Raw genomic sequence first — 26,786 nt, 5'->3', positions numbered from 1 at the left:
CCTCAGTACCTCGCGCATCGTCCCGCCGGCTGCTCACTTCTGGCGCGCGCTGGAGCAGAAGAGGAACCCGTCGGAAGGTAGCGTTTAGTTGCTGGTGGTGCAAATACCGAAGTGTCATGTAAATTCATACTTTTGACCCGAGTTTGCAAAGGAAAAGTTTCAAAATACGTCTGTCAGTTTCGCAACGTGTGCCTGTCTGTAACAACTTCAAAACGTTTTAGCGGATTTTATATTTGAGGAATTTTACTAAACTTTGTGTACATATTACAGTTCTGGTTAAAACAGGGTAAAAGAACGGTCAGTTTACACGGAGATTTACATATGTTTCTGTGCTCCAGTTGGTAACTGGATAATTATATATCGGAGGTAAAAATTTCGAATGATATTCTTAGAAAATAAATATACATTTTATATATTTTGCCTAAATCTTACTATGAAAGGTGAAATGAATTCAGCGTGTATATAACAAGACGAGACCTGCATACATGTCTCCTCTCTGACTTCAACAAATTTCAATGTGTCAATATTTATCACTGGTAATTCTTTTTCTTACGAAAATATTCGTTTTCTTCCTTATTTATTACAAGTGTCAATCGTCTTATTATTATCGAACACATTGCATAATTACCTCTCTCCATGCTACGCACGAGATATTTCGCTTAAAACGCCTCTCTCATAAGAATTTTTTTGCTAGTTGAGAAAATCAGTGAAAGAAACCTTTCTCAATAATTTCTGGGCAGTTAATCTGAAATTACTTACGGTTTCGTAACCATAAACATTTTTACTATGGTTGTATTCTACATGAAGAATCTGTTATATAGCGTGTTCTTCTAGCATAAAATCCATTCAAAATTTTAAAGAGAAACTTTGAGAAATCCCATTTCTAGCTACGGTATCCATAGATGACTCTCCGATACATTCACTTTTACATATTGTCACGTGTTGGGTATGTCACGTGACAAATAACTTCACGTGGGTCTCGGATTTAGCGAATCTTTATTGGACACTCACACTTACACACCTTACAGTTATTATAACTTCCAGTATCGCAACTACTGCCTCTACTTCAGTGCGACATCTCAACTGTTCTTGGTCGTGGCTCGATCCCAACTGTCTCGTTCTCTTCCGTGTCAAAGTCAAAGTCAAAATCACATTGCGACTGACGGCCAGTCAGAAAGTAAGTCTTGGTGTCGAGCCCCAGATATTAATTATTACCATTTGACAGTTACGGTCTTATTTTTGTGGGGCGCCCTCTCTGACGAGAGGACGGGTCTGTCTTTTGCATATGCTGCTGGCCCTTGCCAGCGTTATCATGGAAGTACCTACTCCAAACACGTTACAATATCATAGCAATTAAGGGACATTTTGAAACTGCATCGAATATGCGAGCTATGAACGAAAAAAAAAACAGCCTGAAAGAGTAAGCAGTGCCGTCTACAGGTAAACACTTCTCGGCAAAGGTCGAGACCTCACCAGTACCAACGGGAACACTCACTGGCGCTTACTACTGCCATCTTCTGCTCTTATTTGTTACTAAAAATTCGGGCTGCTACTGAACATTAGAGTAATGACAAAATGGCGAGCATTAGCCTTTAATATAGAAGGATTTATTTATGACAAAGTTAATAGAAAGTCCGTCGAGTGGAACAATTTGTAGGTCACTTCTTTATCACTTCTGATTAACTTTGTGACTGATAGTGAACGGACCAAAAATGAAACAATTCAAAAAAGATTTATTTATGGTTTATCGACGCACCCAGCTCTGACTGCATAGCGCCGATTAGTGATCAATAAATCTTACAGGATGCAGCAGGAAGCGGTCGTGACCTAATTTGAAGTGTCATCTAGGCATTTGCTATAGATGCCGAGAGAAATATCGAAGACCTCCTCCATGATAATTTGTGTTCTAGCCGAAAGAGGAACCGGGCATCTCTTGGAAACATACAGACGTGTTACTTGCTGGGCCAACTCGTTCGGTGGATTTTATATCCAACTTAAAAAAGAGATACATTCTGTCGAAACCAAATAATATGGGGGGGGGGATGTGAGCCTACTTAGCTCAGCGCGTTAGTACGAGCTAACGGCGTCACGGGATACAGACTGGGCTAACAAGGGCCACAAAGCCCAGGCCGGTTCTCGAGGACGCCAACTTAACAGTGGGTACCAGGAAACTTTTTTCAGGGAGGTAAAATGGAGGTAAAGTGGCCGGAGACAGAGGCTGGCCACTCACATTAGTTCACTGTCGAGGATAAGAATGCATGAGACTCCGCTTCCCTACATGTCATTATGAACTGTCGCCCTTCTAAAGGAATCAGCATTATTTTTAGCCTATTTCCCTCATTTTGAAAAGAAAAAATTAACAAGACTTATGAGATCGCCTTCCTGTTGTGTCTGGAAGGCTGAGTGTGTGCCCCCAAACAATTTCTGAAAGCCGCAAGTTGTCCTGTTTTTATAACGTAAATTACAAAAACACAAAATACACCAAATGTTAATATTAAGGATTAGAATTATTTTAAAAAATATTTGTCTATTTTAAATACAAATTTACTTGGTTCTCCCACCCACACGAAGAGAACCCTGGCGGGGCCCATAAGCGTGATTATTCTAAACTGTATATTACAAAACCACAAAATACACCAAACGTTAATATTAAAAATTATAATTATTTTTAGAAAAAATATTTATTCTAAATACAAATTTTCTCGATTCTCCCTCCCCCACGAAGAGAACCCTAGCGGGGGCCCATAAGCGCGATTATTCTAAACTGTAAATTACAAAACCACAAAATACACGAAATGTCAATATTAAGGATTAGAATTATTTTAAAAAATATTTGTCTATTCTAAATAGAAATTTTCTTGGTTCTCCCACCCCCACGAAGAGAACCCTAGCGGGGGCCCATAAGCGCGATTATTCTAAACTGTAAGCTTTCTTCCGCAACCCGGATCTTCAAGAAGCTGACGGAGCGAATAACAAATTTCGTACGACACAAAGTCAATTTGCTTTCTGTAATTGCACTATCTATTCACAATTGTGTGACCAATGTCACACATCCTTTCATACAAAGAAGGAAAGGCGAAACTTGCAGATTGTGGTGCCTGCCCCCGTCACGACGGTTCCAGAAGAACCGGGAACTCCCCAACTGTCGTCACACCAACAACTGACAGAAGTGGACACATTTTGGTAAGTCTGATCTAGTTTACTCTATTCATAAAAATTGTTTAATTTACTGAGCCAGCCAGAAAGGTAAACTGCATTATCTTGAAGGTTGGCTAAAGTTGTAACGCTACTGACTTGTTTTCGGGAGTTGACAGGTTCGAATCTCGGCAGCGACACTACTTATCGTGAGATTCTTTTTTTGATTTTCTTCACTCCCACCAGGCAAACGAGCCAGGACTTTGCCTGAAATTACTCCATGACCACCTCCTTCAACATCCGTTCCAATTCATTATTCAGCAATCACCCTGCCATTCGACACTATACGGGCTGAGCTACTGAAAGCGTCAAGGAAGGCAAAACAAAAAGTCCCGGAAAGAACAAAGCGCCCGCGTTCCTCTCACTACACACTGACCGCACTGAGAAAGCCATGTCTATAGCCTATAGGCGTCCGGCAATTTCTTCTCTGAGGGGGGACGTGATTATGACGCCTATGATAGCCCTCGCGAATGGCACCGTAACGTCGTATTGGTCTCGACGCTTCTTCTTTCGGTTTCGACAACGTCCAGCCTTCGATCCTCGTGGGCTTGTTATTCGCCGGCACTGCTCTAGAAATAGGCGATAAAGCTATCCCTGCAACAAGCCGTGGAGACCCATAGGGTTGTGAGACATCGAGGATCCCACATTTTCTAGAAAATCGACTCATAGATAGCAGTATGGTTGTCAGTCTTATGCGCCGGCCGCCCTTTACACCCCAAAAAGATTCCTGGTACTCATTTAGAGGCAGAGTCGACCCCAGGGCAGTGCGGCTGGAAGGATTAAGTCAGATGAAAAATTCAATGACCTTATCGGGAATCGAACCCCCGAACTTCCGGTTTGTAGCATAGTGTCTCAACCAATTACATCACTGCGTGCCCCCTGAAATAGGTGGGCTTACAAATAAATACAAATTATAGGGAAATATTTTATAATAGCGTAAATATTTACAAGCATATGTAAAAACGTGAAGATTTTGTGTAGTATCCGGTAGTAATTCATGCAACCAAATTAATAGAACAGGTTTAAGGAGTTTTGGGAGTAATCTGTAGGCCTTACAGGGAACTCAGGTGTGTCCCCCCACCTTAGGACGGAAACAGATCCAGTTTCCGAAACGTCGTGTTCTCTAGTTCTTAGATTACCGTACAATGGACACGGACCAAGGACCCAGTAAATCTCAGGTACTAATATTCATGACGAATGCCATTTTATGAGATGTCAAACAAATGTTACCTAACTAACTTCATGGAGCTGAGCACTCCTCGAGAAGCTCCCAGTTGTGCAGCTACTTAAGAACTTCCAAACACTTTATGGAACCCGAAGGTGCACTACCGTGTTCAGCTGAGCCGTTCGCTGGTCCCGATCCTGAGCCAGATCAACCCAACCAATACAATCCCATCGTATTTCTCTAAGATCCATTTTAATATCATCCACAACCTACGTCTGTATCTTCCTACTGGTATTTTTCCTTCTGCTTTTCCCACCAATATCCTGTATGCATTCCTCTTAGCCCCATTCGTGCTACATGCCTTGCCCACCTCATCCTCTTTGATTTGATCATTCTAATTATACTTGGAGAACAGTACAAGTTACGAAGCTCCTCATTATGCAGTTTTCTCCAACCTCCTGTCACTTCATCCCTCTTCAGTCCAAATATTCTCAACACCCTGTTCTCAAACAGCCTCAGTCTGTGTTCCTCCCTTAATGTCAGAGACCAAGTTTCACACCGATACCGAACCACGGGCAAAATTTTGGTTTTGTATATTTTAATTTTTATGTTTAAGACAGCAGGCGAGAAGACAGAAGGTTCTGGACTGAATGGTAGCAAGCATTACCCGAGTTCAATCTTCTCTTAATTTCCTCCTGAATCAGGTTTCGATTTGTTATCGTCGTTCCCAAATATCCGAACTGTGCCACATTTTCAAAGGATCCGTTAGCTATCTTCATGTTACATTACCAATTATGCAAGTATGATCTGCACGAGAGAAGGGAGCAAGAGGCTGGCTGCACGAGAATTACACATGAACACGAATTATTGTCGTTAACAAGCATCAGAGACGGAGCAGGGCCCGGTACCAGGAAGGCGTGGGTTCCCATATCATTAACACAATATCCTCTCATCTTGTCTGTACAAAGTTCCGCTAAGCCTACTTGCCCTTAACCCTGAACATTCCTTTCCTTATTTTGCAGAAACGAAAGTAGGCTTATGTGATCGCTACGCTGTCTGTGTATCCTCCCTATCAACTGCTGAACGTCTGAACCAAACTTCATAAAACTTGGTATGTATATTGTCGCGTGTTTGCTAGGCAACGTGACCAGAAATTTTGGGGGTTCCCGGATTTGAACAAACATTTTACTGGACAGTCACTGTTACATTCGCAAGCGCAATCATTCACGACTTAATTTTCACAAATGCTTGCAGCGCTGGTCTTGGTGAAGTCTTCTGTCCTTTGTCAGATGGGAGCTGGCTTCTGCTCTAGTCAGAGCTACACTAAGAACTGACTGGTCTCGTCGAAGCTGGACTCTTATAACGTGCACTCGGACTGACTAGTGAACATCGTGATCAACGGGTTGGTTTTATCTGCTGGTAGTATTCGTTTCCATGGATATCCTTCCATTTCCGAGGAAACGTATTTCATGTTTCAGCTATTCCTGGTCAACGGTCTACTGGTATTGCGTTTCCACTGAAGTTTATATTCTTATCGCAGCCGTTGCCTATCAGTGGACGTGTCTTCTGTCCTTTTTGGCGGCACGCCACCATATCATGACGCCTGAGATCATCTCAACGGCGCATTCATCAGTCTTCGTGTCTGTATGTGTATCCCCTCTATCGTTGCAAGGAAACGGCTCGGTAAACACGTTCCCGAGGCAACCAATACACAAAACAATCCAAAAATTGTTGGAAGCGTCGTTCTATATGCCGTCCTTGATATATCAAAGAGGAGTCTGTGGGCCTCTCTGTATCTCCCTTTCGTTGCTATGCAACGGCTCGGTAAACACGTTCCCGCGGCAACCAATACACAAAACAATCGAAGAACTGTTGGAAGCGTCGCTTTCTGTGCCGTCCATTATGTATCAAAGGAGAGTCTGTGGGTCTCTGTGTATCCTCCCTATCGTTGCTAGGCAACGGCAATCTCACAGACTGACCCACGGACTCTCTTTCATAAGACTCGGACCGTATATAAAATTATGCGTCCAACAATTATTCTGTTGTTGCGTGTATTCGTAGCTGCGGGAACGCCTTTACCGAGACGTTGCCTTGAAACACACGGACTGATTGGGGGAGGGGGGATTTATGAAGCACGTTGTTGAGATGGGCTGAGGTGTCATGATATATACCAAGTTTCGTAAAGATTCTTTCAAAAAATCAAAACAAAAATCCGTGGTTTTAGTCCGCAGGAGAACTATACCGAGCGAACGACCGCCGCTTGTCGCCGAATTTTAGTTCCAACTTTAGCGGATAGAGCGTGTCGCGTGGTCAGCACAACGAATCCCCACGGCCGTTAATCTGGGTTTTCTAGACCGGATAAATATTCTTTCAAGGATTCAAAAGCTAACTAGAGAGGACATACAGACACACAGACAACATGGAGATCGCATGATGTCATATCTGTTAATTTATTTATTTGTAATTATTTTGCGACCTTATCAGTAACTTCGGTTACACAGTGTCAAATTATATGGTTATTAGTGTAAAATGAATTGGACAGAATGTAGTAGCCAAATCTGCGGTTATAGCCAGATATACGCATGGAGGGTATGAGAAAAATCCCGAAAAAGACAATACAGCTGGTATACCGGTCGAGATTTGAAGCCAGGATGTCTCTAATACGGAACAGGGGAACTGGCCGCTAACATTTATGTGAAGCTCAAAGCAGTTTGTGCCCCAGACATATTAATTACTCAGACCTCCTGGAGTGCACTATTCCTTGTCCCCAAAAATAGAACAGGATGAAAGACCATGTCCATATGCAATCATTAGCACTGCATGATGTAATGCTTTGTCTCAGAGGCCGGGTGGAAGTGTAGTCATCAAAGTGAATTGGTACACTGTCCAGCCCTACAATTCCAGATGTGTGTTCTATGCACAAAGCTCCATTTCGACAAGCAGACTGACGGTGTTTGAGAACAGGGCGCTGAGGAGAATATTTGGACCGAAGAGGGATGAAGCGACAGGAGGTTGGAGAAAACTTCATAATGGGGAGCTTCATAACTTGTACTCTCCCCCAAGTATAATTAGAATAATCATATCAAGGAGGATGAGATGGGCAGGGCATGTAACACGAATACTGAATAAGAGGAATGCATATATGATTTTGGTGGGAAAGCCAGAAGGAAACCGAGACGTAATGGGGGGGGGGTGTCAATAATATAAAATGGGATGGATTGGTATGGACTAGACTGATTTTCTCAGGATATGAACAGTGGAGGGTTCTTGTAAAAACGGAAACGAACCTTAAGAGTTCCGTAAAATGTTAGAAAATTCTTGAGTATCTGCACAGGCCGTGAAGGCCCATAGGGTAATGACGTCGAGGCTCCCACATTTTCTAGACATCCGGCTCACAGATGGCGTTGAGGTTGTCAGCCCTACGCGCCGGCCGCCCTTTACCCCCAGGAAGATTCCTGGTACTCATTTCTGTTAGAGGCTGAGTCAACCCCCAGGGTCCATAGTGCGGCTGGAAGGATTAGGTAAATCGAAGAATCCAATGACCTCATCGGGAATCGAACCCGCGACATTCCGGCTTTTAGCATAGTGCCTCAAGCAACTACGCTACAGCTGTACCCTTAATCAAGGTCACCTTTACGCAATTTTCCCCAGTCGCCTGGCAATCTCATTATCTTAAATCCGACAAAGGCCCTCAGTTTATGTCCTTCCTTGAATACGAGAACTGCTCATGCACAAAATTAGCATCTGGCCTGAAATACAGATTTCAGTTTCGATTTAAAACAATTTACGTTATGACGAATATTTAACGCAGCACAAAAACAAATACGGGTAGGCTGCGCGGGCCGTATGATCGGCTTTGCAACAGAGGCATGTGTACTGTGCCGGAGGCAGGCAAAGGAACACTGATTTAAATCAATTGAGACAAATACCGCGGTCAATAGACGGCCTACCAGACTACAGACATGTCAAAGGAAAAGAAACCACTTATGCAATAATGACACATATTATTTCATTTAGTATTAGTAGCAATATTCATGTCTAGCCTACAGTGACTCTGTCATAAGCATCCGCTTACAAGTGTCTCGAGCACACAAAGAAACACATATTTACAAGCTCCAGCCCAAAGATTTACGAGAACAATGGCAGTAACAGGCTAGCTATCCTCAGTAATGTTGTTCACTTTTATTTATGCTTTACTTACCGACGCTGTCAATAGATCAGAGTGCAGGGCGTGCAATGTTATGGTAAAAAGGTAAAGCTATCCCTGTAACAGGCCATGGAGGCCCACAGGGTTGTGAGATGTCGAGGCTCCCACATTTTCTAGACAATCGGCTCACAGATGGCAGTAAGGTTGTCAGCCTTACGCACCGGCCGCCCTTTACACCCCACGAAAATTTCTGATACTCATTTCTGTCAGAGGCTGAGTCGACTCCAGGGCCATAGTGCGGCTGAAAGGATTAGGTCAATTGAAAAACTCCACCTCATCGGGATTCGATCCCGCGACCTTCCGGCGCCTCAACCAACTACGCTACCGCGTGCAATGATAAGATGATAATGAATTAGAAGGGATCTGGAAGGGAGAAGCAGAGAAGTAGTGGGTCTGGAACGGGGTCCACTCAACCTCGTGAGGATAACTGAGGAGCTGTTTAAAGCAAATAGCGGCTCCGGTCTAGAAAACCCAGATTAACGGCCGTGGGGATTCGTTGTGCTGACCACGCGACTCTCTCGGTATAGTTCGCTTGCGGACTGAAGCCACGTTGTTTGCTTTTGTTTTGTGGAGAGGAGGTGTCGTGGCATATCTTGAGGTAAAATCACAGCATTACTCTGGAGGGACCGAGGAAAACCACTAAGAAACTCTCTTATTCCCTCCTCCCGGTTCATTCTAAGACGCTCTCAGTATCGGATGGTGGTGATTCATGAACTGGAAAGTATCTGGAAGGAAGCGTTCGTAGCCTAATCGAAGGACTATTCGAGCATTTTCTTGGAGGGATTGAGGAAAACCAAGACCACCTCAGTCAGGATAGCTGATGTTGCAGCCCAGATTCGAACACCGAACCTTCCGAATAAGTTAACCTCTGAGCTAACCTGCTCGGTTAATATCTTTAACATGTGATTTTGAGAGCGAACGAGAATACTGCTATGCCGTGTTCCAGAGTTCTGTCTAAATATACCGAAACATCCACTGCCTGACCCTCTAAACGAATACAAGTTAATGCCAGGCTGAATAGGTTATATCTTTCGGTAAAAACTCCGTATAATTCGGTGTAGTTAGTTAGTTAGTTATTGGAGAGGGTGGGTTTCCCCATGCACTGAGACCTGTATTGGTCCATTGTGCTTCCCTCTATGATTTCTACCAGTCTCTATATCCTACCGGTACTGGTGCTTACCATCAGTCCCGCCCAGCCAGCGAGACCGGCTCTACTAGCTGAGAGGTATCTATAATGCTTCCCCCATCTACCAGAAGTATTAAAGACTGCTGTTGGGCGGGAAACGTCCGTTAATTTGGCTCAGTGGCCTCCTTTGGAGATATGAGGTTCTTTTACGTGCCGTAAAGCTACGACACGGGACCCACGGCTTAAAGTCCCTCCCGGAGGACTTGTTCCCTGAATTTTTCCGCCCTTAAAAATTCGACGACATGCGCCGGGTATTTGAACCCGCGTACTACAAGTCATGAGGTGGGAACGTTACCTCTAGACTACGGAGGCCGCTTAATTCGGTGTAAGTCAATCGATGTTTTGGAATAATATTTGCCTACTAGCGAATGTTGTTTCATTGTCTGTTTCGAGGTCGCTACGCACCAACGGCTCTACACGCTACGATATATTTGTGTGGATACGTAGAGTACAATATACTACGACTGACTTTTGTGTTATTCGTGGGAAATGAAATTAAACATTGTCTTGAACCAATAATTCACTAACATGGAGGGCGGGAGAGGAATATGGGAGAAAGTGAGTGAAATTAGAGCATGAGAGTGTACATGTATCACACTCAGATGCTTCCCTTTAAATTCACTGCGGCTGTTACGACTAATTTTCACTCTGAACATCCTCAGCCCTGCAGCCAACTTTCAAACTGAACGACTTCTCCCTCTGACAAGTATCCGCAATTGCTTCATAACACATTTTCAGTCATCCCTTATATGGGGAAGAACCGTGACAGCTCAGTAAAATGGCCAGCTTGAAAATGGACGACAGGAGTTCGGTTCTTGGAATGGTCTGATTCTTTTCTTTGTCTCATCATTTCCATACTAAATCTGAAACCCAGCCAGCCTCCAATGCAAAGGATAGAGAGGGCTGTTTCCACAGGGTAAAGGGGCCATAGTGAAGATTTATTTCTTGATGATGTGCCTTGCAACGGAGATGCAGGGTCCACTTTATGTGGAATCATAAACCGTACTGATGCTAAGGTCCTTTAAATACATACATATCATCTACAGCTGCACTATTTGAGGCTTAAAGAAGCAGCAGTGCCATTCAATTTGCAAAAATTCTTCTTTTTATATCCTGTTGTCTCTGGTATGAGTACAGATCCATATTAACTGACCAGTCAGTTTACGTACCATCGATAGCACGGGAAATCAAACCAGGTCAACTGATGAACAGTTTATAAATTGACCTCTTCCATCAGAATGGGTCAAATAAGAGGTCAGCACACCAAGACATACCTCAGACCACACCATCATCAATATGCTGCAATGGCAAACCTCTGCCGCTTGTCATGTGATGTGCTGAATGGTGACTGACACTTCAGTGAATGAACCACATGAAGCAGCAAGGCAGGTTAGCTCAACGATAACTTCTGTGGCCTTCATTTTGGAAATACCAGGTTTGAAAATCTACTGGGGCACTAGCTATCCTGACAGAGGGCTTTCTTTGTAAATTTCCTCTTCAATTCAATTAATTTCAAATTCACAAAAATAGATCCAGATACAGGCTGGGAAACAACCATTGGATATAGCATGGGGCATATATAAACATTAACAAACCAAAAATATACTTGGACAGTAAAAGGCGCATGGGATTCCTCCAATTTCCTGAGTATTAGATAATTATCATTCATCATCTACTACTACTGCTACTACTACTACTACTACTGATGCTGCTACTACTACTACTACTACTACTGCTACTACTATGTTAACAAATTAAAATTAAATTTATAATGAAATAAGAAGCAGATTAAATTTGGCAAATAACTGCTATCCTTATGTTCTGAACATTTTAGCATTCCGTCCACCCCATCTAAAACATGTAGATTAAACCACACAAAACTATACTTTTACATTTTGTTTTATTCATTCATTCATCAGTAATCTGTCAGATGACAGGTCCACAGTCTCTTCCAAAACAGTTCCTCCACTTAATGCAATCACAAGCTTTCTCTTCAAATAAAAATATCCTCTTCTGTCCCCAAGGTCATCCAGCATCTTCTCACGTCTTCTTCATCTTCTGGTCACTTCTATCCGCCCTCCGGTTTGTTTTGTTTCCAGAGGAAACATCTCGCATATATGGTATCTCTGTTTTTGGAAAGAGACTATCCAGGAAAAGTGACAATGTGGTAGTTTTTCCATTTGCTTTCCACATCTCAGTACAACAGCCGTTCAAACCACTCTGGTCACGCCTGTTGCTATACGAACTTGAACCATCTCGAGCATCATTTGCTCTGTGCTCCAAGTCGCTGCTGATGACGCTGCTTCCGGCATCAGGTTTTGGTTTTTGGTGTCTCTCTTCATCTGATGCCTACCCTTTGACCTGTCCAGCAAGGGAGGCCCTGCCAGTAGCTAGGCTACCGCTGGTATAGCTCTCAGGATCCTTTGCATACTCAAACCCCCTCACCACGATAAGGTGGAGACACCAACGAGGGGGGTTGTTTTATATAAGTATGAAATTTGTTCTGCACATATATTCATGCTGAAGGCTACCATCTTTGCAGTCTCTTAAGGCAGGCACAATATGAACAGGGGAGGGTATTCTCCAACCACATTACTTTTAACATTATAAACATATAGCTGTCATATGCTGTACACAAGTTGTTCCATCGATGTCCTGGGTATTAAGTGTGCAGGCATCTATGACCTGTTTGTTGTCTTGGTAGTGTTTGTAAGTAATAATTGATGTAATGTCCCAATAAATAATCTGCTTTTAGATATTAGACCAATGTTTAAGATACTGTATTGTGGAGATGAATTATGGATGTATTTATATTCGTATCTTCTTGCTGGCAGAAAGGGGCTGATAGCGAGCACCAGTACCAGTAAGGTATGGAGACAGCAGAAATTAAAGGGGGACGCACAATGGACCAATAACTGGTCTAAGTGCATGGGGAAACCCACCCCCTCAATACTGAATACTGAATATTCAACAGTTCTGTCAGTATCGAAGTTATATACTGTTGATGACGACAGGATCATTAATGAATGTGGAGCAACTGGTAGAATGAGAACTGTCAGATGAAACAAAAGTACTGAGGGAAAATCGGCCCTAGTGCCACTTTGTACAACAAAAATTCTGCATGATCTCACCTGGAACTGAAACTGGTGACTACCCACCTGGGTTATGGCACAGCCACAAAGCAGGACACCACTCGATCTCAATTCAGTTCCACATGCTCAAGTTAGTTGTGTCCTTTTAAAGGCAGTCGCATTGCATATTAACAAGTCAAAAGACGATTCATAAGTATCATAACATAAATATTATCAGATTTTGGCATTTTTCTTCATCTTGGAAACTATACATACAAAAGTTCAACACAGATTAAGAATATGTATTCATATCAGCCAAACAGGTGATGGATGTTTCACGTTTGACATAGGCTTTTTATAAACTCCTTAAGGTCATCAGTAGATAGCAAATTTCCATTCAATAGAGAAGGGAAACAAGTTTAAACATATTCAACATCGCCATTTATTTTCTAAAAGAAAGTAGGACAAAGCAGTTTCTTGCAATGATAATATGCTTGTCTGTTTCACTTACGTGTCTACTGGAGATATCTGTGCATGAGTTCCCAGTGTGTGAGATTACGTGCTATCACGAGCCAGACACTAATTTCCACACTCCTGTTTTTCACTGGCTGGTTATAAAGGTCAGTAGTTCTGCCATTCAGGTCTATTTGCAGCAGCCACAGCTGAAGCTCGAACCCAGTGCCTGTGAGCTCAGACACATTTCAGTTTGTTGTAATTACCACCATTCATATGTGAAGAGTTATTTCAGTGAATAAGTGTGCAGTGACTGTCAACTTCATCTCCCAAGTCAGTAGGTTACAATTTGATTACCAGCAGAGGGACACCTTTTCTTTTCTTGCTGGTTTGTCTTTTGTTATATGTTTCAGTAACATTCACAGTTACTTCCATGATATTAATGATGAAACTGTGTGGGTTCTCAGATTTGAAAGGATGTTTATTGGGCAGTCATTTCTACACTCACACTTACAATTATTCTCAACTTATGAAGTCATCAGACATTTCTCCTTCAATGTTACAACACTCTCGCACCACTATTTTCGGTGAAGTGTCTTCTGCTCTATTCGGATGAGAACTCTTCTGTTCACTTGCAGAACACCACCTCTTCTGTTCTCTTGCTGAACACTAACTCTTGTGTTCTCTTGCTGAACACCAACTCTTCTGTTCTCTTGCTGAACACCAACTCTTCTGTTCTCTTGCTGAACACTAACTCTTGTGTTCTCTTGCTGAACACCAACTCTTCTGTTCACTTGCTGACGTTGGACTGTTATAACTGGCCCTGGGACTGAATAGGGAAAACCTTGTCGAAGGGTTAATTCCGCCCGCTGTTACGCAACAAACAATTCATTGCTTGGATACTGCTAGCCGTTGTATAGCAATGGATGCGTTCTGATTCCTAGCTGTTGTAGTTGGAACGTTGCTTGTTGCCTAGGAAATCAACCCTGATCTCCTCAACTATTCTGGCTTTCTGGTGGCATGCCACAATATGTTCATTTTCCATCATCACCATCAACTTCAATGTATGAACCCATTTGCCTGTTCCATTACTACTGGAATTACTGTTTATCTCTCCCTTGCATTCTAGATCTTCCTGCATTTTGTCTACCTTGTGGAGCATATTGAATTTCTTTTATTGAAACGTGATTTTATTCCATTCTATCCAGATCCAGCAAATGTATTTAGTCTGTGATTTTGGAATGTTTCATTCATACTCTACACCCCTATTCCTCTTCATCATTGCTTCTGTCTTGTTCTCAACGTGATATTCCTGTTACAGATTTCTTCTTCCCGTTCCCAAGGCACAATTTTCTGACCTGTGTGCCAACACTGGCTTGTCATTGTTTTATAGAATTCCTTAAGGTCATCAGTAGATGACAAAAATCAATTCATCACAGAAGAGAAACAGGTTTCAACATATTCAACATCTGTTTCATATTGGTGTGAAACTTAGTCTCTCATCCTAAGAGATGAATACTGCCTTAGGGTGAGACATGAGGTTCTCACATCAATAACGTGATTCCACATAGTTCAGTACACTGATACCAACATTTCAGAAGAACCTTCTGCCTGTGTCCTCACAGAACTCGGAAAATGGAGGCAGAAAGTTAGTTTTAAATGTTGGTACCCATGTACCCAACTGCACGACATCATATCCTACAAGACTACCTTGATAGACAGAGGGAGTTTCCGAGCAGGCTCGTGAAAAGAATATTTTGACCTACGAGGGGGACAGCGAGTCATATTTCACTCACTAGTTTTCTAAAAATGTCAGGCATATCCAAAGCAGAACCCTAAGCAAGGTACAGTGGAACTCTACTTAATATAAAATACAAATTCCAATAATCTAATTGTTAAACTGTCTCCTCAGTTCCACATTCAAATGAAACATTCTCAAAACAAACTTTAATTGGGTTTTAATTCACCTTCTTCATAGTATGGAAATGGCTAATAGACCGTTAAGACTCAATTTCACCGCAACAACAAATGTCAGTTTATTTGCTTCATATGTGCAACTGAATGTCTTTTGTCATTCTGACTTACTAATCTTGCAGGAAACATAGCTGGTCAAGTCTGTAAAGGCAGAGAGGAAAGCTATGGTGACATCAATATGGAAGAGAGAGTTTCACTCCAAATTAATTCAATTAGAGTACAACAAGCCAGAAGAATTTGTAAGGTGTCAGGTGAGTTGGCCCTGATGTCTATAGATATAGAATCACCTATAGAAAAAAAATGTTCTGACAGCATTCATAAAGTACAACAAGGTATTTATGGCCAATCAGCCACAGAGACATGGAGTTAATTTTTAACCTGCTCTCCTTATTTCAAAAAAATAAAAGCACGCTTATAAAATCACCTCTCTGTCTGTGTGTGAGTGTGTATACCGCCTAACAACTTCTGAATGCCTGAACCAATCTTTATGAAACTTGGTATGTATATCATGGCAACTGAGCCCATCTCAATGGTGCACTTCATACATTCCTCCCATCAGTCTGTGTGCCTGTATGTGTGTATGTGTATGTGTTCCTACAGCAACAAATACACATAACTTTAGAAAAACTGTTGAATGCATCATTTCCTATGCTGTCTGTGTTGTATCAAAAGAGGGTCTGTCGGTCTATCTGTTTATCCCCCTACTCTTGGTAGGTAACGGAATAGAATCTGTGACCTTCCAGCTCATAGTACAGTGCCTCAACCAACTATGCTACCATGTGACCCCAAGGAAATCCTATAAAATTTTGGAATCTTTCTGTTCTTTTTAATACATAAAACACAGATGGCATGGAGATCACATAAGCCTACTTCAGGAAAGTAGGCTAGCAAGAGAACTGGACATAAACTTGGAAGGGTAATGATGATGATAGCACATACAATGCATTCATAATTTTCCGTTTTCAGTGGCAGAGAAGACTGAGCGTCCATCCAGTCTATTTAACTTACCGGTGGTTCACAGCAATCCTCTTTTTGGCCACAATGATCTTCTCTATCTGTGATCCAGGCCGAAGCAATAAGAATCCAGGTTCATGGTACATTAGCAGGTGGCCCATATACCTCACCCACTGGGGGTATACTGTGTGCACAACACAAGCTCTACTTGGGGCATGGCTTCTCAGTTACAAGCTGATTGCAGAACGGAAGCCAGGTAAGAGTCACAACAGATCTGAAACAATAAACAACAAATCACCAATTTTAAACAGCAACATTTTCCATGATATGTGCATGTTTGCAGTTTATTAAATGATGCTGTCTGTAACTCACACTACATAGCAACAAATGATAGGACAGTCAATTAATAACAGATTGCAAAGGACTTGCCAGCATTTGCGTGGAAAGACTGAGAAATGCCATGAAAACCCTCAGACGGGGAAGCTGAAATCCCAGCAGAGCAACTCCAAAATACACATTGGAACCATTACCTCATGAGCTAACTTGATTGGTTCATGATGTGTATTGTAACTTACTTCAATAATGAAAGTGTTACATCTCATCTTAAAATAATCTGAATGTTATTTTGTTCGATATAGCTAAGTCACTATAGTGACTGGCATATGAGGAATCAGGGTTCAATTCCCAGCAGTGGCAAAAGATTTCTCTTTTTTCCACAATGTTCAGACCAGCTCCAAGGCCCACCCACCTCCCTATCCAATAGATACTATGGGCTCTTGTTCCAAGAGTAAAGCAGCCAGGGAGGAGGTTGAAGCTTAATTAATTAATCACAGGCACCATTAATGTGAACAAATGGTCATACTGATTACATATCAAGAGTTATGCATTTTTATCTATTATCATTTCACAATTTTATGTATCAAAATGAATGTTAAAGAAAGAGGATGTGAGGGTATGGACTGGATTCATCTGGTTTATGATAGGTATTGGTGGAGGAATCTTATAAACATGGTAATGAACTGTTTAGTTCCATAAAATGTTGAGAAACTGCTGATTAGTTGAGCAACTAGAGGCTTCCAATAAAGACTCAGCTCCATGCATTTAGTTACTTAAAGTTACCACAGATACCATATCCAGAAGTCAACAAATGTCAGTTCAGTTGACAAGTCAGACAAAATTCCTACTTGCCAGACATTTCTCCACAAAACAAATGCATCTACCCACGCCATCCAAATTGCTGTGCACCAGCCTACTTACTGTGACCCATCAGAAGACATTTAAATAATGTCCCTTATATTAAGTAGCATATATACAAAATATCATTTAATGTTCAAATTCACTCTTCAACGTCTATGAAGAAATCATTAAAGAGACAGAAAGGAGATAATACACAACAAATTCTATGATCCTTCTGCTTATAAGCTTTGGTTTTTCACTTGTCACAGATGAGCAGACAAATGGATTTATTAAACCACGACAATATACACAAAAAAGAGGATGTTTCTTAAAAAGAAGTTGGCAACTGAGTTAAAATATTGTGTTACACCCCACACTATAAAGAAGTTGAGGTGATGAATCATGTGATAGAATCTGTAAGAAAATTAAGGTCTTTTAAGCAATTATTATACTTCTCACAAATGTTTCCAAAGTTCTAATAGCTTCTGGGAGAATTCACATTACCATCAGCTACAATTTGATCTAAAATTTATATTTCATACATAACAAAGTATAACAATTAAAGATAAGACAAAGTGCAAGAAGACAGGACCCCTTAAAGAGAGAGGAAGGCACAGGTGTAGATGGTAACACAATTGCAATACATGGGCATCAGAATGAGCTTTGCTTGTGGAGGAAGAAGGAAAAATTGTGAGGTTTCCATGACAGAGAATATTAAGATTATGATGAAGCTGTGTGGTATGGTAAATAAGTACCAACGTTTTGGAGGAACCTACAGCCTCCATTTTCAGTGCAGAAGATGGAGACAACATGTTCTTCCAAAACACTAGAACCTGCTTACCACACTATATGATGTCACATTACAAAAGACACATAATCTATAAATAATATATAGCAGACAACATGAGGTTTTCTTCTGTCTATCACTTCTTTACTGCCACTGGTAGTTTAATTACTGGTGCTGAATCATGTCTTTTCTTGCAGATTTCAGAACAAATGATTCTGAGATGCCCTTCAGTTATAAAGTTTACTGGGCTCTAAACACAACAGGCATTGTTTTGGCCCTTGACATCACAGTTGGATATTGGTTCACAGTATATGATCCAGGCGAGTACATTCAGAAAAGAGGAGCTATAAAATAACATTTTCTACCTCACTGATACATTAAGTCAGCAATTACATTGTACAGCACAAAATAATACGATTTCAATGATTGCTTGTTCAGGTTACAGAAATGTTGTTGGAAATGTTCTATCATCTACTGTTTTCTTTGATTAGCAACATTTACAGTTGCTTTGAAAAATATGAAAAATTTAATAATCTCTCAATGATTGGGATTGGAGAGTGACAAGTGTGCAGCTGTAGGTTAATTAATGCCTAATGTCCCTCTGCCATTGATCAGGAGATTGCCATGCCATGTACTGATCAGATGAAAAAGAGCAACAGCCTATCCAGCAGACTAATTTATGGTTTTGTTGAGTTTTGACCCTTATCCATGAAAATGGTGGGTGACAAAACATTTTTAAGCTCAAACTGAAATTTAGCACATTTAAATTTTAAAAGAATCACATAACTTTCTTTAGAAGAGAGAAAAAACTATTTGTTTTGTCATACAGTGTTGTCAATAACACAGCCACCAGCTTTACCTGTGAAGAATAAAAAATAAATTATTTTAGACTTTGATTTGTTTCATTCTGGTCCGTGACACTAATATTATGAAAAAGTTAAATAGTTCCATCCAGTGTGACTGGTTAAGGTTTTCTTATTTCAGATATTCATGCCCCTACATGTTTCGGTCTTCAGAGAGACATCTTTACATCAATACAGTTAGAAGCCACCATTACAGTACATGTTCTAAAAGCCAAAATATATACATACAAATTAAACAATATACAATTGGCAGCCCCGTCAAAAGAAATAATAAGAGGGATGACACGAACCAGCTTGGTTTACAAATTCTAATAGAATCTTAACGNCATTCTGGTCCGTGACACTAATATTATGAAAAAGTTAAATAGTTCCATCCAGTGTGACTGGTTAAGGTTTTCTTATTTCAGATATTCATGCCCCTACATGTTTCGGTCTTCAGAGAGACATCTTTACATCAATACAGTTAGAAGCCACCATTACAGTACATGTTCTAAAAGCCAAAATATATACATACAAATTAAACAATATACAATTGGCAGCCCCGTCAAAAGAAATAATAAGAGGGATGACACGAACCAGCTTGGTTTACAAATTCTAATAGAATCTTAACGAACTAACTATAAATATTTTAAAGTATTGGAACAGCCGCTGTAGTTGTAAAGACTTTGGATTTTACAGCCAATTGTATATTGTTTATATTGTATGTATATATTTTGTCTTTCAGAACATGTACTGTAATGGTTGCTTTTAACTGTATTGATGTAACGGTGTCCCTCTGAAGACCGAAACAAATGAGGGCGTGAATAATTGAAATAAGAAAATCTTAACCAGTCACACTGGATGGAACTATTTAACTTTTTCATACTTTAGACTTGGTTAACATGAGTGTGAAAATACTGTTAATGTAGAACTCAACAAACTTAATCAGAATTACTTATCTTTTACCTTCAGCACTGGGTTTTGTCTTTATCACCTATTATTATTATAATCTGAAATTTCTTCCACATCTACTATATAACAATTGATAACACCAGACAAGAATGAATGAAGTCAATTCTATTCCACTTCTTTTAACTGAAGGTTGACATACCACTTTTGCTGGTGTTTGTTCTTCTTGTTCTTTCCCTCTTCCTCATCTTTCATGTTTATATCTTATATATATAATCCTCCTCTGACTGACTTCTGTCACTATATGCAAGGATCACATTCATGTATGACACTCAATAAGGCAGTTGTACCTTTCCTTATAGCTTAAAATCGAGACAAACTCATCCTTGAAAACATTATATGTGATGTTATGATTCCGATATTTATTTTCTCCTGCAAACCCCTAATAAACTCAGAACCTAAGCATTTTATATACATGTTCAGTGCTTAAAGATCATTATGAATTTGGAACATCCACATGAAAATGTTATCCTATTTATAACTTACACAAAAAACGAATGTTAATACCCTCTCCAAGTCAGTTTCAATGAGTCTGTAGCAATGCCAATCGAGGTACCACATGACAGTTTGCTGGTGGGTGTAGGCATACACATTTGTATGCGTGCATTGCTAGTTCTACTTAAAAATGAATGCAGCAACATGAAACTGCTTTATGTAAAATTTCAAGCTTTCATGGTGAACACATGCCCTTCTTGTATGGTCAACTATGTCATGGTTGAGCTAAAACCAACATTTGAGAGACTTGCTGTGTCTTCATCAGGATCAGTAGTTATGATGAAGTCATCTAAACACTGGATTTTACTACATCATAACACAGTTACTCATGGGAGATTTTAATACACGAAACTTCTTTGTTCATGAGTGCAGAAATGAAAATTATTTCCTTGATACCCAATGAATTAAGCCAATAAACTATATGACAGCAAACTTCTGGTACAAACTATGTACATACATATTTTCGATAATATTATTTAATTTTGTCTGTTTCATCTACCTCATGACAAAAGGAAAAGTGGTATTTTTTGAAGTCCTAATTTTATGCCATTGTAATATTTGAGCAAGAAACTAATACTTCATTTCTTTGTTTCAACAGCCATTCACAAATTGGACATACTGAATCTCATGATCCATGCATTCAACTCTGTGTTGATGGTAACAGATCTGTTCCTCGCAGCCCATCCATTCAGACTGCTACACTGCTACTGGCCACTCCTTGTTACAGTTTGCTATATAGTATTTAGTTACATTTATTATGAATTCGGAGGTACANGTGTGTATACCGCCTAACAACTTCTGAATGCCTGAACCAATCTTTATGAAACTTGGTATGTATATCATGGCAACTGAGCCCATCTCAATGGTGCACTTCATACATTCCTCCCATCAGTCTGTGTGCCTGTATGTGTGTATGTGTATGTGTTCCTACAGCAACAAATACACATAACTTTAGAAAAACTGTTGAATGCATCATTTCCTATGCTGTCTGTGTTGTATCAAAAGAGGGTCTGTCGGTCTATCTGTTTATCCCCCTACTCTTGGTAGGTAACGGAATAGAATCTGTGACCTTCCAGCTCATAGTACAGTGCCTCAACCAACTATGCTACCATGTGACCCCAAGGAAATCCTATAAAATTTTGGAATCTTTCTGTTCTTTTTAATACATAAAACACAGATGGCATGGAGATCACATAAGCCTACTTCAGGAAAGTAGGCTAGCAAGAGAACTGGACATAAACTTGGAAGGGTAATGATGATGATAGCACATACAATGCATTCATAATTTTCCGTTTTCAGTGGCAGAGAAGACTGAGCGTCCATCCAGTCTATTTAACTTACCGGTGGTTCACAGCAATCCTCTTTTTGGCCACAATGATCTTCTCTATCTGTGATCCAGGCCGAAGCAATAAGAATCCAGGTTCATGGTACATTAGCAGGTGGCCCATATACCTCACCCACTGGGGGTATACTGTGTGCACAACACAAGCTCTACTTGGGGCATGGCTTCTCAGTTACAAGCTGATTGCAGAACGGAAGCCAGGTAAGAGTCACAACAGATCTGAAACAATAAACAACAAATCACCAATTTTAAACAGCAACATTTTCCATGATATGTGCATGTTTGCAGTTTATTAAATGATGCTGTCTGTAACTCACACTACATAGCAACAAATGATAGGACAGTCAATTAATAACAGATTGCAAAGGACTTGCCAGCATTTGCGTGGAAAGACTGAGAAATGCCATGAAAACCCTCAGACGGGGAAGCTGAAATCCCAGCAGAGCAACTCCAAAATACACATTGGAACCATTACCTCATGAGCTAACTTGATTGGTTCATGATGTGTATTGTAACTTACTTCAATAATGAAAGTGTTACATCTCATCTTAAAATAATCTGAATGTTATTTTGTTCGATATAGCTAAGTCACTATAGTGACTGGCATATGAGGAATCAGGGTTCAATTCCCAGCAGTGGCAAAAGATTTCTCTTTTTTCCACAATGTTCAGACCAGCTCCAAGGCCCACCCACCTCCCTATCCAATAGATACTATGGGCTCTTGTTCCAAGAGTAAAGCAGCCAGGGAGGAGGTTGAAGCTTAATTAATTAATCACAGGCACCATTAATGTGAACAAATGGTCATACTGATTACATATCAAGAGTTATGCATTTTTATCTATTATCATTTCACAATTTTATGTATCAAAATGAATGTTAAAGAAAGAGGATGTGAGGGTATGGACTGGATTCATCTGGTTTATGATAGGTATTGGTGGAGGAATCTTATAAACATGGTAATGAACTGTTTAGTTCCATAAAATGTTGAGAAACTGCTGATTAGTTGAGCAACTAGAGGCTTCCAATAAAGACTCAGCTCCATGCATTTAGTTACTTAAAGTTACCACAGATACCATATCCAGAAGTCAACAAATGTCAGTTCAGTTGACAAGTCAGACAAAATTCCTACTTGCCAGACATTTCTCCACAAAACAAATGCATCTACCCACGCCATCCAAATTGCTGTGCACCAGCCTACTTACTGTGACCCATCAGAAGACATTTAAATAATGTCCCTTATATTAAGTAGCATATATACAAAATATCATTTAATGTTCAAATTCACTCTTCAACGTCTATGAAGAAATCATTAAAGAGACAGAAAGGAGATAATACACAACAAATTCTATGATCCTTCTGCTTATAAGCTTTGGTTTTTCACTTGTCACAGATGAGCAGACAAATGGATTTATTAAACCACGACAATATACACAAAAAAGAGGATGTTTCTTAAAAAGAAGTTGGCAACTGAGTTAAAATATTGTGTTACACCCCACACTATAAAGAAGTTGAGGTGATGAATCATGTGATAGAATCTGTAAGAAAATTAAGGTCTTTTAAGCAATTATTATACTTCTCACAAATGTTTCCAAAGTTCTAATAGCTTCTGGGAGAATTCACATTACCATCAGCTACAATTTGATCTAAAATTTATATTTCATACATAACAAAGTATAACAATTAAAGATAAGACAAAGTGCAAGAAGACAGGACCCCTTAAAGAGAGAGGAAGGCACAGGTGTAGATGGTAACACAATTGCAATACATGGGCATCAGAATGAGCTTTGCTTGTGGAGGAAGAAGGAAAAATTGTGAGGTTTCCATGACAGAGAATATTAAGATTATGATGAAGCTGTGTGGTATGGTAAATAAGTACCAACGTTTTGGAGGAACCTACAGCCTCCATTTTCAGTGCAGAAGATGGAGACAACATGTTCTTCCAAAACACTAGAACCTGCTTACCACACTATATGATGTCACATTACAAAAGACACATAATCTATAAATAATATATAGCAGACAACATGAGGTTTTCTTCTGTCTATCACTTCTTTACTGCCACTGGTAGTTTAATTACTGGTGCTGAATCATGTCTTTTCTTGCAGATTTCAGAACAAATGATTCTGAGATGCCCTTCAGTTATAAAGTTTACTGGGCTCTAAACACAACAGGCATTGTTTTGGCCCTTGACATCACAGTTGGATATTGGTTCACAGTATATGATCCAGGCGAGTACATTCAGAAAAGAGGAGCTATAAAATAACATTTTCTACCTCACTGATACATTAAGTCAGCAATTACATTGTACAGCACAAAATAATACGATTTCAATGATTGCTTGTTCAGGTTACAGAAATGTTGTTGGAAATGTTCTATCATCTACTGTTTTCTTTGATTAGCAACATTTACAGTTGCTTTGAAAAATATGAAAAATTTAATAATCTCTCAATGATTGGGATTGGAGAGTGACAAGTGTGCAGCTGTAGGTTAATTAATGCCTAATGTCCCTCTGCCATTGATCAGGAGATTGCCATGCCATGTACTGATCAGATGAAAAAGAGCAACAGCCTATCCAGCAGACTAATTTATGGTTTTGTTGAGTTTTGACCCTTATCCATGAAAATGGTGGGTGACAAAACATTTTTAAGCTCAAACTGAAATTTAGCACATTTAAATTTTAAAAGAATCACATAACTTTCTTTAGAAGAGAGAAAAAACTATTTGTTTTGTCATACAGTGTTGTCAATAACACAGCCACCAGCTTTACCTGTGAAGAATAAAAAATAAATTATTTTAGACTTTGATTTGTTTCATTCTGGTCCGTGACACTAATATTATGAAAAAGTTAAATAGTTCCATCCAGTGTGACTGGTTAAGGTTTTCTTATTTCAGATATTCATGCCCCTACATGTTTCGGTCTTCAGAGAGACATCTTTACATCAATACAGTTAGAAGCCACCATTACAGTACATGTTCTAAAAGCCAAAATATATACATACAAATTAAACAATATACAATTGGCAGCCCCGTCAAAAGAAATAATAAGAGGGATGACACGAACCAGCTTGGTTTACAAATTCTAATAGAATCTTAACGAACTAACTATAAATATTTTAAAGTATTGGAACAGCCGCTGTAGTTGTAAAGACTTTGGATTTTACAGCCAATTGTATATTGTTTATATTGTATGTATATATTTTGTCTTTCAGAACATGTACTGTAATGGTTGCTTTTAACTGTATTGATGTAACGGTGTCCCTCTGAAGACCGAAACAAATGAGGGCGTGAATAATTGAAATAAGAAAATCTTAACCAGTCACACTGGATGGAACTATTTAACTTTTTCATACTTTAGACTTGGTTAACATGAGTGTGAAAATACTGTTAATGTAGAACTCAACAAACTTAATCAGAATTACTTATCTTTTACCTTCAGCACTGGGTTTTGTCTTTATCACCTATTATTATTATAATCTGAAATTTCTTCCACATCTACTATATAACAATTGATAACACCAGACAAGAATGAATGAAGTCAATTCTATTCCACTTCTTTTAACTGAAGGTTGACATACCACTTTTGCTGGTGTTTGTTCTTCTTGTTCTTTCCCTCTTCCTCATCTTTCATGTTTATATCTTATATATATAATCCTCCTCTGACTGACTTCTGTCACTATATGCAAGGATCACATTCATGTATGACACTCAATAAGGCAGTTGTACCTTTCCTTATAGCTTAAAATCGAGACAAACTCATCCTTGAAAACATTATATGTGATGTTATGATTCCGATATTTATTTTCTCCTGCAAACCCCTAATAAACTCAGAACCTAAGCATTTTATATACATGTTCAGTGCTTAAAGATCATTATGAATTTGGAACATCCACATGAAAATGTTATCCTATTTATAACTTACACAAAAAACGAATGTTAATACCCTCTCCAAGTCAGTTTCAATGAGTCTGTAGCAATGCCAATCGAGGTACCACATGACAGTTTGCTGGTGGGTGTAGGCATACACATTTGTATGCGTGCATTGCTAGTTCTACTTAAAAATGAATGCAGCAACATGAAACTGCTTTATGTAAAATTTCAAGCTTTCATGGTGAACACATGCCCTTCTTGTATGGTCAACTATGTCATGGCTGAGCTAAAACCAACATTTGAGAGACTTGCTGTGTCTTCATCAGGATCAGTAGTTATGATGAAGTCATCTAAACACTGGATTTTACTACATCATAACACAGTTACTCATGGGAGATTTTAATACACGAAACTTCTTTGTTCATGAGTGCAGAAATGAAAATTATTTCCTTGATACCCAATGAATTAAGCCAATAAACTATATGACAGCAAACTTCTGGTACAAACTATGTACATACATATTTTCGATAATATTATTTAATTTTGTCTGTTTCATCTACCTCATGACAAAAGGAAAAGTGGTATTTTTTGAAGTCCTAATTTTATGCCATTGTAATATTTGAGCAAGAAACTAATACTTCATTTCTTTGTTTCAACAGCCATTCACAAATTGGACATACTGAATCTCATGATCCATGCATTCAACTCTGTGTTGATGGTAACAGATCTGTTCCTCGCAGCCCATCCATTCAGACTGCTACACTGCTACTGGCCACTCCTTGTTACAGTTTGCTATATAGTATTTAGTTACATTTATTATGAATTCGGAGGTACAGACAGACAAGATCGACCAGTTGTTTATTCCCTTTTGGACTGGCGCCTGCCAATTAAAGCAGCCATATCTTCAGTCTTTGGATTACTGGTCACTCTCTCAGCCCACTGTGTCACATGGTTCCTGTTTCTAATCCGCAAGTGGATTGCTCTGTCGATAAAAAAGAAAACTGATCTCCTCACATATGAAGAAAAGAATCATACACCTTCACAAATGCAGCCAGCACTGCAAATGAATGACATTATTTGTTGATTACATCTGCTTGCTGATG

The 26,786-nt window shown here is 39.7% G+C and overlaps 3 protein-coding genes across 9 annotated transcripts in view; 2 read left to right on the top strand and 1 right to left on the bottom strand.

The window, feature by feature from the left end:
• Positions 1 to 16,334, bottom strand: part of LOC111873616 (voltage-dependent calcium channel subunit alpha-2/delta-3) — an 84,270-nt gene extending 67,936 nt beyond the window's left edge. Inside the window, exon 1 of the mRNA XM_033755126.1 lies at positions 16,260 to 16,334. The gene's annotated coding sequence lies outside the window, so the exon portion shown is untranslated. The remainder of the gene's footprint in view (positions 1 to 16,259) is intronic.
• LOC111873606 (protein rolling stone) overlaps positions 1 to 26,786 on the top strand; it is a 72,429-nt gene that overhangs the window by 17,811 nt on the left and 27,832 nt on the right. The gene's annotated exons all lie outside the window — the stretch shown is intronic.
• On the top strand, positions 1 to 26,786 carry LOC111873605 (protein rolling stone-like). 6 transcript variants are annotated; one of them, XM_023868455.2, is made up of 7 exons: positions 1 to 77; positions 3,089 to 3,183; positions 15,374 to 15,502; positions 16,218 to 16,461; positions 18,366 to 18,488; positions 21,073 to 21,243; positions 26,514 to 26,786. In XM_023868455.2, the coding sequence occupies exons 3-7, from the start codon at positions 15,416 to 15,418 to the stop codon at positions 26,765 to 26,767; spliced, it is 879 nt and encodes a 292-aa protein (XP_023724223.1). In that variant the 5' UTR covers positions 1 to 77; positions 3,089 to 3,183; positions 15,374 to 15,415; the 3' UTR covers positions 26,768 to 26,786. The 6 variants fall into 6 exon arrangements, with proteins under 6 accessions (XP_023724223.1, XP_023724224.1, XP_023724226.1 ...); XM_023868456.2 differs by having other exon boundaries at positions 3,068 to 3,183; XM_023868457.2 differs by having other exon boundaries at positions 23 to 77; positions 3,071 to 3,183.

The sequence above is a fragment of the Cryptotermes secundus genome, unplaced genomic scaffold (assembly GCF_002891405.2).
Source record: "Cryptotermes secundus unplaced genomic scaffold, Csec_1.0 scaffold644, whole genome shotgun sequence".
Taxonomy (NCBI): Eukaryota; Metazoa; Arthropoda; class Insecta; order Blattodea; family Kalotermitidae; genus Cryptotermes; species Cryptotermes secundus.
The sequence above is the reverse complement of the archived record's forward strand: the minus strand, read 5'-3'. Positions and strand labels throughout refer to the sequence as shown.